This window comes from Anabas testudineus, chromosome 14, assembly GCF_900324465.2.
Source record: "Anabas testudineus chromosome 14, fAnaTes1.2, whole genome shotgun sequence".
In the NCBI taxonomy this organism is placed as follows: domain Eukaryota; kingdom Metazoa; phylum Chordata; class Actinopteri; order Anabantiformes; family Anabantidae; genus Anabas; species Anabas testudineus.
The window spans coordinates 10,931,028-10,945,633 of NC_046623.1; the positions used below are offsets into that span (position 1 = coordinate 10,931,028).

At 39.8% G+C, this 14,606-nt stretch overlaps 2 protein-coding genes across 3 annotated transcripts; one reads left to right on the top strand and one right to left on the bottom strand.

Annotated features, from left to right (window-relative positions):
* The first annotated feature begins 1,339 nt into the window (after positions 1-1,339).
* Positions 1,340-5,695, top strand: LOC113170497 (rho GTPase-activating protein 24-like). The gene is made up of 9 exons (XM_026372606.1): positions 1,340-1,403; positions 1,881-1,994; positions 2,264-2,471; positions 2,567-2,699; positions 3,070-3,143; positions 3,374-3,495; positions 3,801-4,029; positions 4,379-5,299; positions 5,455-5,695. The coding sequence occupies exons 1-9, from the start codon at positions 1,352-1,354 to the stop codon at positions 5,693-5,695; spliced, it is 2,094 nt and encodes a 697-aa protein (XP_026228391.1). The 5' UTR covers positions 1,340-1,351.
* A 2,763-nt stretch (positions 5,696-8,458) lies between these two features.
* Positions 8,459-14,232, bottom strand: LOC113171114 (putative monooxygenase p33MONOX). Of its 2 annotated transcripts, none has more exons than XM_026373495.1 (8): positions 14,080-14,232; positions 12,862-12,927; positions 11,775-11,950; positions 11,537-11,651; positions 11,206-11,333; positions 10,841-10,944; positions 10,550-10,734; positions 8,459-8,698 (listed from the first exon to the last, which is right to left on the bottom strand). In XM_026373495.1, exons 2-8 carry the CDS (start codon positions 12,884-12,886, stop codon positions 8,487-8,489), a joined length of 945 nt encoding a protein of 314 aa, XP_026229280.1. In that variant the 5' UTR covers positions 12,887-12,927; positions 14,080-14,232; the 3' UTR covers positions 8,459-8,486. The 2 variants fall into 2 exon arrangements, with proteins under 2 accessions (XP_026229280.1, XP_026229279.1); XM_026373494.1 differs by having other exon boundaries at positions 8,459-8,701.
* Between the last annotated feature and the right edge of the window lie 374 nt (positions 14,233-14,606).

The following is a 14,606-nucleotide window of genomic DNA, read 5'->3' on the forward strand; positions in this document are numbered from 1 at the left end:
ATCCAGTTAAAGAGCTAATAAAGCAGAGGACACAGAGAGGGAGACAGGGAGGGAGGGACGATGCAGAAGGGAATATTGAGATCGTCTCCTTGTGGATAATGGAATAGTTTTGTTCGCCGGCCGGTGGAATTAAAAAGAATAAAATGTTTCTTCAAGATGGGGTTTACTTCTTGTCAGCTGCTGAGGGATAACAATTAAAAAAGACAGAGACATCTTTAGATAAAGAAAGAGGTGGACAAATGCTGATCCATGACACAGATAGGGAGCACAGTGAGACACGTCACTCCTCATGCTTCATAATCAGCAAACAGCTTTGCGTTCATGAATGCGAACAGATACATTCTCCACAAAGTCTGTCTTCTGTAAAGCATCAAGAGGACAAATGAAGACTGGAAACGCAATTTCAGTTGGGATCTGGTGGACTGATCAGTGTCTGGGCATCCAAGGCCAATGAGAACAAGGAAAAATATTTTTGGAGTAATGCTAGAACAGCAGTGTGTTTGCGAGTTGGCATCTTGGACTTTTCTTTCTTTTTGACTTCATGTAAAACAGGAACTTCTTTCAACGGCCAATCCACCAATGCAATCCATCAGGAACTGCTCTGTACTTTATATTTCTGCACTTGGCTTCAGTGTGCAAATGTGTCCTCCTGTATCCAAGGATCTCCTTTTGAGAATCAGTGCCCACATTTTAACAATAGAAAATATACTAAAAAAACTTTGTGTTTAAGCCTCTGTGTACGTGTGGACCTACTTGAAGTTAAGATACCCACCAGAAATTTAAATTTAAGTTAAATATCCACAAGGATTCTCCATCGTCCTTACAGCCAAGATTAAGGTGAAATAAAATTTTTCTCTTTTCTTTTAAGGGTGAATTTCTAACGTGGCACTACAAGTTTAATTACTTATTATGGTACTACATCAACCAGAGCATCTTATTGAATCTCCTTTAGGACAATCATTTCAATTAAAGGTTCTACCTCCTCTATGGAAGCCGGAAAAGTTATTTACCGGTAAGAGGTTACATTTACTTAAATTCATCTTATATAAAGATCTAGGAACATTTACTTGAGGACTCACACATGCTTCAGTAGAAACGCCTCCGTATAGCCATACTTCTACCAAGATGTCAAAATCCAAGAACCTTCCACACTTTATGGTTCACTAAACTCTAGGTGGTGATGGGGATGTAAGATGGAAGAGAAGGCAAAACAAAGATGCAAAAAAAGGATGTTTCAATGCACCACTGCAGTGTTTTTCTGGATTTATTACATTGCATTACATCGTGTGTAATTTGCATTGATCATCTACAAAACTGCTAAACCAAGCAAGTGGAGCAGAAGAGCTGCAGCATGGGACTCAGCTGCTTCAAGTCATGGAAACATAACAGTACAGGCCACAAAGGTGAGACACACACATTTACATGCAATATATTATTTATTAATCCCTCCAGAAACGTGGGTTGGTGTGTGGTGCCCTTGAGTGGGATCTGTAGCTTGCTGACTCAGGTTTGGCACCTACAGTATGTTAGATGACACTGTGTGCGTGAGTGGGTGTGTATGCATGTTAATGTGTGTTTGTGCTTTATACTATATGTCTGTGTGCCACATGTGACTTTGACAAGGACAGATAAATGAGCATGATGGGACATGCAGTGTATTAACAAGTCTGTGCACCATATAGAGATGAACGCTTAAGTACCAATACCATACAACAGCTCCACATCAGTGATGGGTATTCATTTATAAATATTTAAAAGATATTCATTTTTAAAAGTTTTTAAGTGAGGTTCACTGTGTTAATTGTCATACTATATGCCATTTGAGGTGATTATATAAACGTGACTTGGACCACCCCCCTAAAACACCCATCTTTTTGTAGGTAACAGAGATGTGTTGGCCAGCCCAGGTTCGTATTTCTTCCTGTCTAACAGCGCTGGTCAGGGTGATGAGTGGCTAAAGAGCCTCAACAAAGGAGTCTGGATCCCTTTTACAGGTACACAAATACACAAACACACTGTGTGAGGATATATTCCCAGAAATATTTTTATGCTTTAACATACAATTTTAACAAATTCACACAAGTGAATGTAGTTTGATGCCTGCTGGGTGTGTGAGAAACCACAACTGTACAAAAAAAGATAACATTAGTTCCCTTTGATGCATATAAAAGTTAATCAACTCAATTACACATCTACTTTCTGACAGGATGAGGTAGACTTTGGTCCTATAAAGAATCTGATCTAATATCCTCCTCCCTCACAGGTGTCTTTGGTCAGCGCCTGGAGGAGACGGTATTATACGAGCGGCGGTATGGGATGCGCTTGATACCTCTGGTGGTGGAGCAGTGTGTAAACTACATCCGGGATCGTGGGCTGCATGAAGTGGGTTTGTTTCGTCAACCGGGACAGACCAGTCAGGTCAGGGAGCTGCAGGAGGCTTTTGATGCAGGGGAGAGACCGTCTTTTGACAGGTACAGCCTGTCTGCTTTTTACCTGTACAGTTTCCTTATCACGTGTTCTTCAAAGCATTCTGTGAAAAAGTTCACTTGCTGTCTTTTGTCTGCAGTAGCACAGACGTCCACACTGTGGCATCTCTGCTGAAGCTCTACCTCAGACAGCTGCCGGAGCCTCTTGTTCCTTTCAGTCACTACCAAGACTTCCTGCTCTGTGCACACAAGCTGAAGAGTGACTACTCATTGGTAATTGCATGAAATTACAACATACGAGAGTGTGCCAGAACATAATATTCAAGCTGAAATAATTGAATAACCCTAAAAAATAACCCCGATAGGTTGGAATGGCAATTCTTCTTTACAAACTGCTGCACGTTATAAATAAATAAAAAAATTAAACAGATAAATTAATAATTTATTTTTTTAACGTTGCATACTATATCTTTATATTTAACTTTTGCAATAGACAGCATTTAGTGTGCTTGGACCTATACAGAGGGCAAAAGCTACTTCTAGCTACTACATCTTATTTCTTACCTTCCCACCATATCTTTGCTCTGTGTCTTTGTTTATTTCCCTCATCCTGACTTCCCACATCTTATTCTTCCTCCCTCAGGGTTTGGAGGAACTGAGGAATTTACTTCATGAGTTGCCAGTTGCAAACTTCAATCTACTCAACTTTATCTGCCAGTAAGACCCATCCCACAGTTTTATTTTAGATGTCTGCAGGTTTTCATTCAAGTTTAATATTGTTTAATACTCAAAAACAACAAATAGAAAACTGGATATACATAAACTCAATGGAGCTCTAGACAAATGGCACAAAGACTTTGCTCGCTTTACATGGTGGTCTGAATGCTTGAGAGTAACGGACAGCTTAAAAGTATTTATATCGTGTGTGTCTATGTGTGTGTGTGCAGGTTTCTGAATGAGGTCCAGAGTTACTCTGACAGTAACAAGATGAGTGATCAGAACTTGGCCACAGTATTTGGGCCCAACATCCTCCGAGCCAAAGCTGAAGATCCACAAAGCATCATGGGAGGTAGACAGACAAACTGGCACAATCGTACATTGTCATCGAACTATAATGTTTTACAGTAAAACTGGGTTTACGGTTCTAATTTCAAATGAGCTGAAGACATTTAAAGCTACATTTACCATCCAGAGGTGATTTGTGCTTTATGTTTTCATTTAGGGCATCAATCGATCTTCCTGCCTCAGCCTCCACCCAAGTTGTCTCACTGAGATTCTATTTAGAATTTGAATAATGAATAATGATTAAAACTATCCCTGTAAATGCACTTTATGATATTGAATAATATCTTAATCTCTCTGTCTATGCTCTAGGTGCAGTTTTAGTCCATGTGTTGATGTTGGCGTTGATTAGAGAGCATGAGTCTCTATTTGCCAAAGTCCCATTGTCCATCGCTGTCCGTCCACCTGGAGGTTTGCATGCATCACCAAGTGCTCTGAGGCACCCACATGTTCACCCTTTGCCATGCTTCCGCCAACTGTCTCTGCCTCTCATCGCACAATGTTCCAGAGACCCAGGACAAGCCACCATAGACAATCCCAGGTACAACAGACCTGATCTAGCAAAGAGTCACAGTCAACCAACACTCTCAACATTTTACACAAGTAATAAAAATTATTAAAATTCTATAGTCTTTAGTGATCTGGCACTAAACTACTTACTATTTTATTTTTATGAGATAATTTCCTGTTTCTGTTTTTAGTTGATTACCTACCCTATTCCAATGCTTCTGACTTGCCTGACAAACAACTTTTCCATGTTACATTAATCCCTTTCTCACATGTCTCCATCCCTACTGTCCAACATTACCAGACATCAGTAACCTTGGCACTTGCTTGATGTAAAAAAGTCCATTATCTTAAAAATATAACAGTTTCCTTGCTCTCCATAGCCACATGTCCTCTGCTGGTGTCAAATCAGACTTGTCGTCTGGCCAGAAGAAACTTCTTGGCCATCGCTACACCTCATCCCATCCAGAAAACTGCTTCTACCCCTTGCCCTCCTCCAGTCAGCCCTATCAACACCACTCTGATAGACACAACATAGACCATCACCAGCACCATACTGGCCAAGGACCGTCTTCTACAAATGTTCAAGTCTCAAAAACCAGTCTCCACCCACAAGACCCACTGGCAGACAACGTCAAGCCCAGGCGGATGTTCATGGGGTGGGCAAAGGTTTGGCCAGACCCAGGAGAGGCAGGCGCTAGTTTCTGGACCTCTGGTGCTGCAGAGGAAGAAGGTGCAGTCAGTGGGAACAGCAGTGAGGTTCAGGAAGACAGCACTCCCTCTGCCTATGACAACCTAGACAGAGTGTCTTTATGTCAAAAGATGGATGACACTAGTAGACATTTTGAGATCCATGATTCAGGAGATCATATTGGAAGTTGTGAAGAGGTGGCAGAGCAAGGGGAGGAGCAGACAAGGGACTCCTCCTCTTCATGGTCTTCCTGTGAGGTTCTACCATTGGATGAGAGCAATGCTGTGGGTGATGTTTGTCCTGAAATGCCACCAAAGACAGATAAAAGGTTATCTCCGAGTCAAGTAGTAGAAGAGGAAAACGTTGATAATGATGATGCTGAAGACAACGACTATGATGATAGTGTCCAGCATCCCAACTCCCCAGCCTCCTGCTCTGTACTCAGTGGCAGCCCTCTTAGTACAGGCAGCTCAGAAGTGTTCCTTCCCTCAGGTCCTATAGATTCCCAGAGGTCTGAGCCTCTGTCCCAGCCCAGAGACGCTCAGTCACTCCTCGCTGAGCTGCGGCAACAGATGGTTAAGCAAAAAACGGAATATCAGGCCAGGATACAGAGGTGAGCCAACTTTAAATCAAATTGACATACAAGTTAAACTTTAGAAAGATCAATAAATACTCAAACTCGCCTTCTGATGTTTCACAAATGCAATAAATTGTAAGTGCTTTTCTATAGCCTGAGTATGTACTCTGTGGTACTTGTGTTTGCTGCAGGTTGGAGCACTGCAATGACGTCCTTGAGAGGCAGGTTGCAATATTGCAGGTCAGTCTGGAGAAGCAGAAGCGCAGCCAAAGTGTAGCGGAGATCAAGATCCGCAAAGTGGAGAAAGCCAAAGCTGACGCTGACCGCCGAAACACCACACTGCAGAGAGAGATGGAGCTGTTCTTCCACATGTATGGAGAAATCAGAAGAAGAGGAGGAGATCAAAGAGGAAGAGGAGGAGGGAGTCTCTAAAAATAGGGAGGGATAGGTTACAGGAGAATCCGACACAGGAGACAGGTTTGTTGATAAAAGGGAGGTAGGGGATATGTAAAAGGTTTCAGAAACAGTCTGTTTGAGGACAAAGGAGAGCCTGGACTGTTAGGAAAGGTGGACTTGTTTAAAATACAATCAAAATTACAAAAAGGGCTGTAATACCAGCCATTTAAATCAATCTTGCATTGTGTTGTTTCTGAGTCTTTGCTGCCTCCCTATGATGGCATCTGGCAAAAACAAGATTAGGATAGATGTGAGGGTGGCTTGAACCAGACAAAGCACTATGACTGGAAAACTGCGTACAAGTCATGGCATAATGCAGTCTAAATAGTATCTTTCAGTAATATCGGAGTGCAGGCCTTAATTTTCTACAAACCTAGAACAACCTTCTGAATTATGAAATTACCTCAACCCTGAGTTACCCGACACCTCATCAACAGATACTGCAAGCATGGCAAGACCTTTTATATATTTATTGACTTCGAAATATACAAAGCATGCGTCCAGTCACAGATTACCTGCTTTAATGGGTAATCACTGAAGTCTGCTGGGCTAGTCAGATAAGAAATCTTACCAATTACAGTTTTGTCTTTCTGTACCTTTCATTGTGGAATCAGTTTGTACATAAATAGACTTGTTTAACATGTACCTGATTTTCTACTTTATTCTTATTTGCCTGTTGCGTTTAATCAACAGATGAGAACCGCAACTGGATGAACCGAAACTCTTTAAAGCCTAATAATATTTATTACATTAAACAGTTGTACTGTTCTGCTTTGTCAATCTCTGTAAAAGAAAAAAAACAAAACAGTGAATAAAAGCTGTTGGAAAAGATACCTTTTCCATACCAGAAATAAAAAGCACTGGCTCTTGTTTTTGCAATGATAATGTAACATTTATTTTTAAATACCTAACTGTGTTGGAAAAGAAAATCTATACAGAGGAATAGAAGAAAAAATATCTTAATCATCAACTGTAAAAAACATAAAACAGAAATATATAGGAAATCAGCCAGTCTGTACTACAGAGTCACACAGACACACATGTGAAACAAACACGATGCTTCAGTCAAGGAGGAATTTAAAGGGAACAGCATCACATTTCAAACATCTGAACATAACGCAACTGAACAGAACAAAAACATTAGACATTGTATTCACTTATTATTTACAGCCACAGACTGCAAGAGTGTGTTCACATCGGTGTCCAGATTTAGGAGAATTCACTGGGAATGAAAAGGACAACATCAACAAACACCACAGGAGAGTCACTGATGGCAACTGACGTGGACTTGAAATGTTCCCTTCATAGAAACAGTGACTCTTCTGTTCCTGGGTTACATTACTGTACAAATGGAATCCATTACCACCAAACACTGTTTCCACTTAAATAAAGTGCAAAATCAGCCAAGAGCAACGTTTCATAACAACAGAGACAGGTGAATCATATAATTTCCATAAGCTTAACCAAAAGCTTTGTTGCAGAAACCTTGTATAAAAGACATATATTAGCATTTAGCTAGCACTATATACATATCTAGCGCCTCTGTGGCAAGCCATCCACTGTAAGCCTGCTGCAGTGCCTAATATAAAACCTGCATTTCAATAATTTCTCAGTTAAATACATTGCTGTGACATTTTCTTTTAGAGTGCATAATGTTTCAAATCGAATTCTCTCTGTCAGTGATACAAGGTTTCTGCAGGCTGAGCTCCAGTTTGCACATCTCTTGCTTCACTCAATGTCCACACAGCAGCTGCTAAGCAGCAGAATCAGTCAGAAACAGAAACTAAACTCCTTCATATTGAGTTGAAAAAAATATAAAAAATTAAATTAAAAACAGCCTCGAAGACTGAGCACACACAGAAAGAGACTTCTTTTATTTCATTCTCTAGGTTTATCCACTTTGACTGACTTCAGTACTCAAAATGTGTTAAGTGTGTTGCTACAGGAGGAGATAAAAAAGTAAGGGTTTTTGTTATTGTTGGTTTAATTTGTATTAAACTACAGTTAAAAAACTGGTTAGACATCTGCCCTCTCTGCTTTGTGATGGTGAATGAAAGGTTTTCAGAGACAGACAAGCTGTACTGACTATCAACATAGAAGGAGAGAGCATCTTCTTGCATGTGTTAGTATTCTGGATGTCTGTGTAACACAGGAGAGTTGGTCCAGATTAGATAATGAGCATTGAAAGTGGGGTAAAGTGCATTTACAGGGATAGTTTTAAATCAGGATCCCCATCATCTTCACCTTAAGATAGTCATAGTTAAATAATCTGACAATTGACTCCATGTCATCTGGACGAGGGTTGATTTATGTCAGTTATTTTCAGATCTTTGCATCTATAATTGTTTCAGTGGCGAAGACTGTGGGCAGTACAGTGGTTCAGTGAATGACGGTGCTGCTGTTAAGGTCCCATGAAATGGTTTTGAGGTGCACAGTTGAGGTTTGATAAGTTTTCACAGGGAATGATGATAATAGCTGCTCAGGAGGGTGGGCATGTCATTAAAGGCAGCATGAAAGACACCAACGATATTGGTTATGCTGAAAACAAATTTTCGTTTGTTTTGTGAGTTTGAGTAATAATTTTACTGTTTGTCTTTGTCTTCTCTTCCAAATAAGTTTGGCTAATTTAGAGGATTGCTTATTTTCAGCAACATCACAGTAACTGTGCACAAAGGGACTATAGTCAGAGCTCATCATTTCACGGGACCCTTTGCGTCTGTGTGGCACGCAGCTTTGACATTTTTTTTTTTTTTTTTTACACGTCCCTTCAGAAGCCAGAGGGCGTCAGGATGTTCATATCTCTGTGTTTGAGCTTGTGCGGTCGTGTTCCCTGCCGTCGGCCTTCAACTGTGGGAATCTCCATTTTGGGAGGCGCCATCTTCTGAATGGCAGTGTTATCGCCCAGCCGCGTGGCCTGTGACTTCATTACCTCTATGGGACTTGGCTTCTGTGCACCGCGGTAAGCCTGCAGTGCAAAGCCTGCTGGGAAACAAGAAGCGGAGGAAATAAATGATCAGTTTGGCAAAAAAGCTTAGAACAATTCAATTCAATTTTATTTGTATAGCGCCAATTTACAACAGAAGTTATCTCAAGGCACTTTACAGTGTAAGGTTTAAGACCTTACAGAAAATATTTATACAAAAAATTATTGATGATTTGTTTACAGTCTGTAGATTAGCTTAACAGGCCTCATGTCAACAGCAACTGAGATTTTTTTAAGCACTTTTACACTTGACCTAAAGCTATTTAACATTTTAACTCTGTTTAATGTTAAACTGTGTCTCACGTTGTCTCAGCGATTATACTGTACATACTATTCATGTGACATGTGATTTATGTCTCTCAGAATTGAAGGTGGTTATCCAGATACAGATCCAGATTTACAGAAATTACTTTTGAATTTCTATGAAATCAAACTGTGACATAAAAGCAATACTACATCTCTAGTTACTAGAGATGTTTTTAAAAATGGTTCTACAAAACTTTTAACAAGACTGTTGGTGGAGGTCTGTTCTCCAAAACATCATCTGATTTAAGCATTTTTAGCCGTTTCAACACACAAGCAAATGTTTAATGTTCTGACACTAAAACAATAAGTTTGCACTGTGACTCCGTCATCACGGAGGTTATTTTATCATCCTGAGAAGGAACACAGTGAATCTGAATGTGGTTGTTTGTGTTCTGTCCAGTGTGCTTACTATTAAGGCATAAAGCTCAATAACAAATTTAAGAGTAACTAGGTCAAAAGTGGGAATCACTAGCTGCATTGCATAAGTTTCCTTTTCTATTTTTTTTTTTTTTTGTCACAAAGGCATTTCTGATGATTACTTTGAGTTGTTCTTATGCTTCTAATTGTTTCTCATCCATCTTTTTGTGTGTGGTACTGGACCCTGGTGTTTTATGCATAAAATGTTGCTACTTCTTTTTGCAGTTTTTGCTTTCCTCAACTTTAAACTCACATTTTCTTAATGCAGTTTTGAATGTATTTTAAGATGCTAATATTCTTTCTTATGATATCAAGTTATATTAGTTGAAAATATTAAGTATTATATTAAGTATAATAAATACCGTATAAGCTGCTTTACATGAGAAGGAAACTTAACCTGAAACAGTTTACAAACTAATAAGTTAGAAGGCCGGAAGCTGGTTTGTCACTTTACTGATGCAGCCTTTGTATTACATGGTAATGCACAATCATTTAAAGTATTTTAAAAAGTACGGTTTTACGGTCAGTTTCAAACCTGGTCTCTACAAACCTCTTTCTTAACTGAGAAATTTGCATTTCTAAGTCTAGCAACTTCTGAACTTATGCACAAAAACCATATTTCCTTCATTTACTTACCTAAAGTCATCCTGGAAAAAAGATTTTAATTGTTTCCAAACACACTGAATGATCACACATATGAAAATCTAAATGTTGTTTCTCAGCAGACGCCTCCGATCTAAGTGTGAGCTGACTTTTATATCAGTGGGATAAAGAAAATCTTTAAACCAGTGAGCATATTATTGGACTGTGAGTAAGTGTTTGCTGCCAGTCTAAAGGTTGTTAATTTACCCATGTAACTGTTGTGCTGTGATGTAACTATAAAAAAAAAAAAAAAGTTTCTGTTTGCACTTGACCAAACAGTAGAGTATGTCTGTTGGATTTCCTTTCGGCTTATCTTCTGGTGTAATTGTGTCATTTATTAAAGATGTAATGGGAATTCAGCTGTAAGATAAGTTTAACATGAGAAGAGGGAACTTTTTTGTGATTTTGTTTACACCAAACAAACCGACATTCAAGAGCCTTTGTCAGGATTTAGTGCTTCACAATTAACCAGTGCGGCTTACCTGTATTTGCAGGATCTGATCCAAGGTCTGAGGTCGACTTGTGGACGAGCGGCCGAGGCCCAAACACATTCCACCGTTCAACGACGCCCCCTACTCCTCCTGCCGCTGCTTCTCCTCCCGCCATGTCCACGCTGCTATTGGAGGAGCTAAGGCTGAGCTCCGAACCTGTACTACTGAACCAGCTCCTACACAAACACAAACACACAAACATTATGCAATCCTAATGTGTATCTTATTTCTGCGCCAGGACAGACTTGACCAGGGCACTGTGGTTTGTGTTTGTGTGCATACCTGCGTTGTTGTTTTGGGGAGCTGTGTGGTGTATTGGATGGAGTGGACTGTGCTGAAGAGCTCTGCCGCTCTTCTCTGGTCTCCATGCTCTGGATCTGCAGTTTCTAAACAGCAACAACAAAGCATTGTTTAATCTTATTGTTTGAAATGCCACACAGTATTACCTCCATGTACAGGGAGATGGAGTTTTACTGTCATGTAGCCAACTCTTGTCTTGAAGAGGGAACTTTTCTGTGATTTTGTTCAAATGCATTGATCTGGTTCTCCAATTTGTACTTTTTGTTTTATATTTTGTCACCTCAGTGGTATCTGAAACATCATTCCTTAGCATATAAAGTGTGATGCATTAAAAGTCTGTATCTAACCTGCATGGAATCGGGTATGCGGTGGTGGTGCCTCGTCTCCTCAGCGGTGAGGCCTTTGTGGGGTGTGTAGCTGGTGTCAGTGAGCCCTGCCCTCTGCTCAAACTTGTACATACTATCCTGGGTCTGCTCTGAGAGAGACAGGAAAAGAAATGAGTGAAAACTGAATTAAACTTCACAACCTTTTTACCTTATTAAACTTAGGTTTAAGAAGGTTGTGGACACCCCTCAAACCCAGTGATTACAATGATCTTATCTTTCTTCATTAAATTGTATAAAACACACAGAATTACTTAAATAGACTGTATTGCTGTCATTATTATATGCAACGTACTGGTGATAAGAGAATTCATGATGATGGAGGAGGCCTTGGCTTTCACCACACCTGGCAACCTGGAGGGGGTGCTGTCTGACACTGTAGGCTGACTAACTGCCCCACTCTCATCCTCCTGGTGGAAAAACAAAACCAAAACAAAAACGTCAACATCATTGTCATCTACACCTCTGCTCTTAGTAGTTAGTCTAAAGTAGAGAATAAATCAAGTGTGTGTGCTGTGGAGGTGCTGTCTCACCTCAGCAAGATGTGTGAATTTCCTTTCTGGTATGATGGGTCGTCTCCACAGGTTGTTAATGGTGATGTCATGGGGGGGTGTGGACATAGGGGCCTCCAGATTATCATCGTAGCTGAGGGCTCGTCGAGTCATCCCGACAGGAAGCTTCATCCCACCCATCCCAGAACCTTCTATGGCTGCGGACACAAACAACAACTCAATGTCAGCTTTGTCTTTACTACTGACACTGAGACAATTTCACTCTGAGCTGTGCACTAAAAAATGATGGAAATAATAAAGAGCATGACTAGACTTTTGTAAGCGTTTTCCAGAATTTTTGGGGGAGGGGGAGTCATAAAGTAGTGAAAGACAGACTTCATCTGTTTGGTGTTTTCTCATGTAGAACCGTAGAAATTTGATAACCATATCAGGTTTTATGTAGGTTCAATGAGTATGATAGGAAGTGTGAAAATGGCAAATTTAGTCCTAAAGCAAAACCTTATTAAAAACCTGATATAGTGGGTGAACAAACATGTTTACTGAGTGGTTGCTATGGCTCAAAGCTTCAATTTTGATGCAGCATTCATGAAACTATGGAACATATCTTTTTGTCCATTTCAGGCTGTAGTTATAAATATAAACAGATTTCTTTAAACAATGTGTGATTCAGTGTGAGTCACGAGTGCGATAACACTCCACTCAGACATGTCTCGTGTGAAACACAAAACAATCTGTGTGAATCCCCTGATATTCCGAATGTGTGACGCAACATGTTAGTCCTTATTTTATGTTTTTGTCTGCTACCAGTAAGTAGTAGAAACCAGAATGCCGATTTCTGACTCACAACACACACAGGATTTAGTGAAACAGCATTAAAAAAAAAATCAATATCTTAGAAAGGGGTCAGCCACAGTATCTAGACACCCAAACATTACACTTATGTGCTGAACATGCTGAAACAGGAAAGGCTATTTCCTGTTGCCAAAATATTGGAGGCACACTATTGTCTGACAAGTCTGTAACCTTAAGACTTCCCTTCATTGAAACCGAGGAGTCAAGCCCAAACTGTGAAAACCAACCCCACATTTAAGCTTCAGGAAATACTCACCTGGTAAGTCACCAGGGCCAGACATGATTTCAGTAAGATTATGAACAAGATCAACTAGGACAGGGCCTGAACAAAAGAAAGAGACAGCTGCATTATTACACTTACACACAGAAACAATTATTCTGCTAGAGTCCTAAACCTACACCTTTTCTATAAATATCTAGATGCCAGAAATTACAGGAGCAATACCAGGTCTACACAGTGGCACATCTGCTAAACACGTTCCTCCTGTGTCGCTGGGGTGTCTTCAAGGTGTGCACGCCATGTTTTGCATGGTTGCACCACAGCATCACACTTGAATACTCCAAATGTGTTAATAAATATGCAGAATCGAAACACATTTAATCCCATTTTTTTCGAATCTTTGCAAATTTTGCCAGATGCAATAAAATATTTTGTAATGTCAAGCACAGATACTGAAAACAGTAACGAGACAAGACAAGTGGGTACAACTGTAGCCTCTGCTGTAACCAGTAGATGACAGCAGGATTACTCCTGAGGACGATGGCACAGGCTGGCTTACATAATTCCTGCAGCAGCAGCAGCAGCAGCAGCAGAGGCCTGCATCACCCGCTGAGGAAATAGGTTTACTTCAAAAGAAAAGCTTGTGGGATACAAGTAGTACTGTAGATGTATAAGCAACTAAATCATGAATAACTAGAAACAATATAGCTTTTCTGTTTATAGTTGAAATTAAAGACTATAATTTCACAAATGATATATTTGAAATCCACATATATAAATACACCATCCATACCCATTAACTTCATCACATAACAGAGACCATATTCCCATTCTCACATAACACCATTCAGACAATCAACGAATAATACAATCAGATTAACAGGTGCATTACTATGTGATCCCTTTGACATTAACATATCAGCATCCTAAATATCTGCATCACCCAAGATCAATTTCACTTTCATATTCTACTAAAACAATACGTATTGGTGTATTTAACTCTACCCGAATTGAAGACTGACTCTTACACATTCGCAAAATGCCTTAAGTCGAGTTTTAATATTTACGCATCAACAAAAAGCAGGTAGGTTGTTAAAATGATATATTATTTGACTGTAGTTCAGTGGCCTCTGGTCGGTCTCCCCGCTCGACATAGCCGAAGCGGTCGGGGATGAAGGACAAAAAAGATGCAATAAAGGTGTCGAAAAGCCACAACAACACTGAATTGTCAACATCATGTTATATTTAACTCACCAGAGGTACAAAGCGGCTTCAGAGCGATAAGGGAAACATCGGTGACCCTCCGATGTCGACAGGACCATAGAGAAAACAACGGAGTTGATGCACAGCGGCCATTACTGCTTCAGATAAATACAGGACGCTTCCTCCATCCAATACTTGATGACGTCGTTCACGCTGTGTATCGCGAGAGTTGCGCTGAAAACTCGTTCCCTTCCTGTTCATTTAAAATAATCAGAATAACAATAATACATTAAGATTGTTTCATAATATGACTGCACTTACTACCTTTTTAAAAATGTTATTTTAAAATAAGGTAACAGAAGAAAACCTGGCCAGGAGGGGACATCCACTGTTGGAATCTAAACAGGTCAGTCATGAATATAAACAGGTTTTTTCTTAATGTCCTTCAGTAATGGGTCATTTGACTATATTGCTTTTTAACATTTAACATGCTTTGATAAAAAATCTTAAATTAATTGTATGGTGCTGTACTATAATATAGTCTAATTTTTGAATTACTAAAGTTGCACTCAATGAGC

Coding starts and splice junctions, on each gene's coding strand:
- LOC113170497 (XM_026372606.1), top strand. CDS start 1,352: ATGGGACTCAGCTGCTTCAAGTCATGGAAACATAACAGTACAGGCCAC. Junction 1,404..1,880: donor TAACAGTACAGGCCACAAAG/GTGAGACACACA, acceptor ATCTTTTTGTAG/GTAACAGAGATGTGTTGGCC. Junction 2,472..2,566: donor GAGAGACCGTCTTTTGACAG/GTACAGCCTGTC, acceptor TTTTGTCTGCAG/TAGCACAGACGTCCACACTG.
- LOC113171114 (XM_026373494.1), bottom strand. CDS start 12,886: ATGTCTGGCCCTGGTGACTTACCAG. Junction 11,334..11,536: donor CATGAATTCTCTTATCACCA/GTACGTTGCATA, acceptor TGTCTCTCTCAG/AGCAGACCCAGGATAGTATG. Junction 10,945..11,205: donor GCATACCCGATTCCATGCAG/GTTAGATACAGA, acceptor GTTGCTGTTTAG/AAACTGCAGATCCAGAGCAT.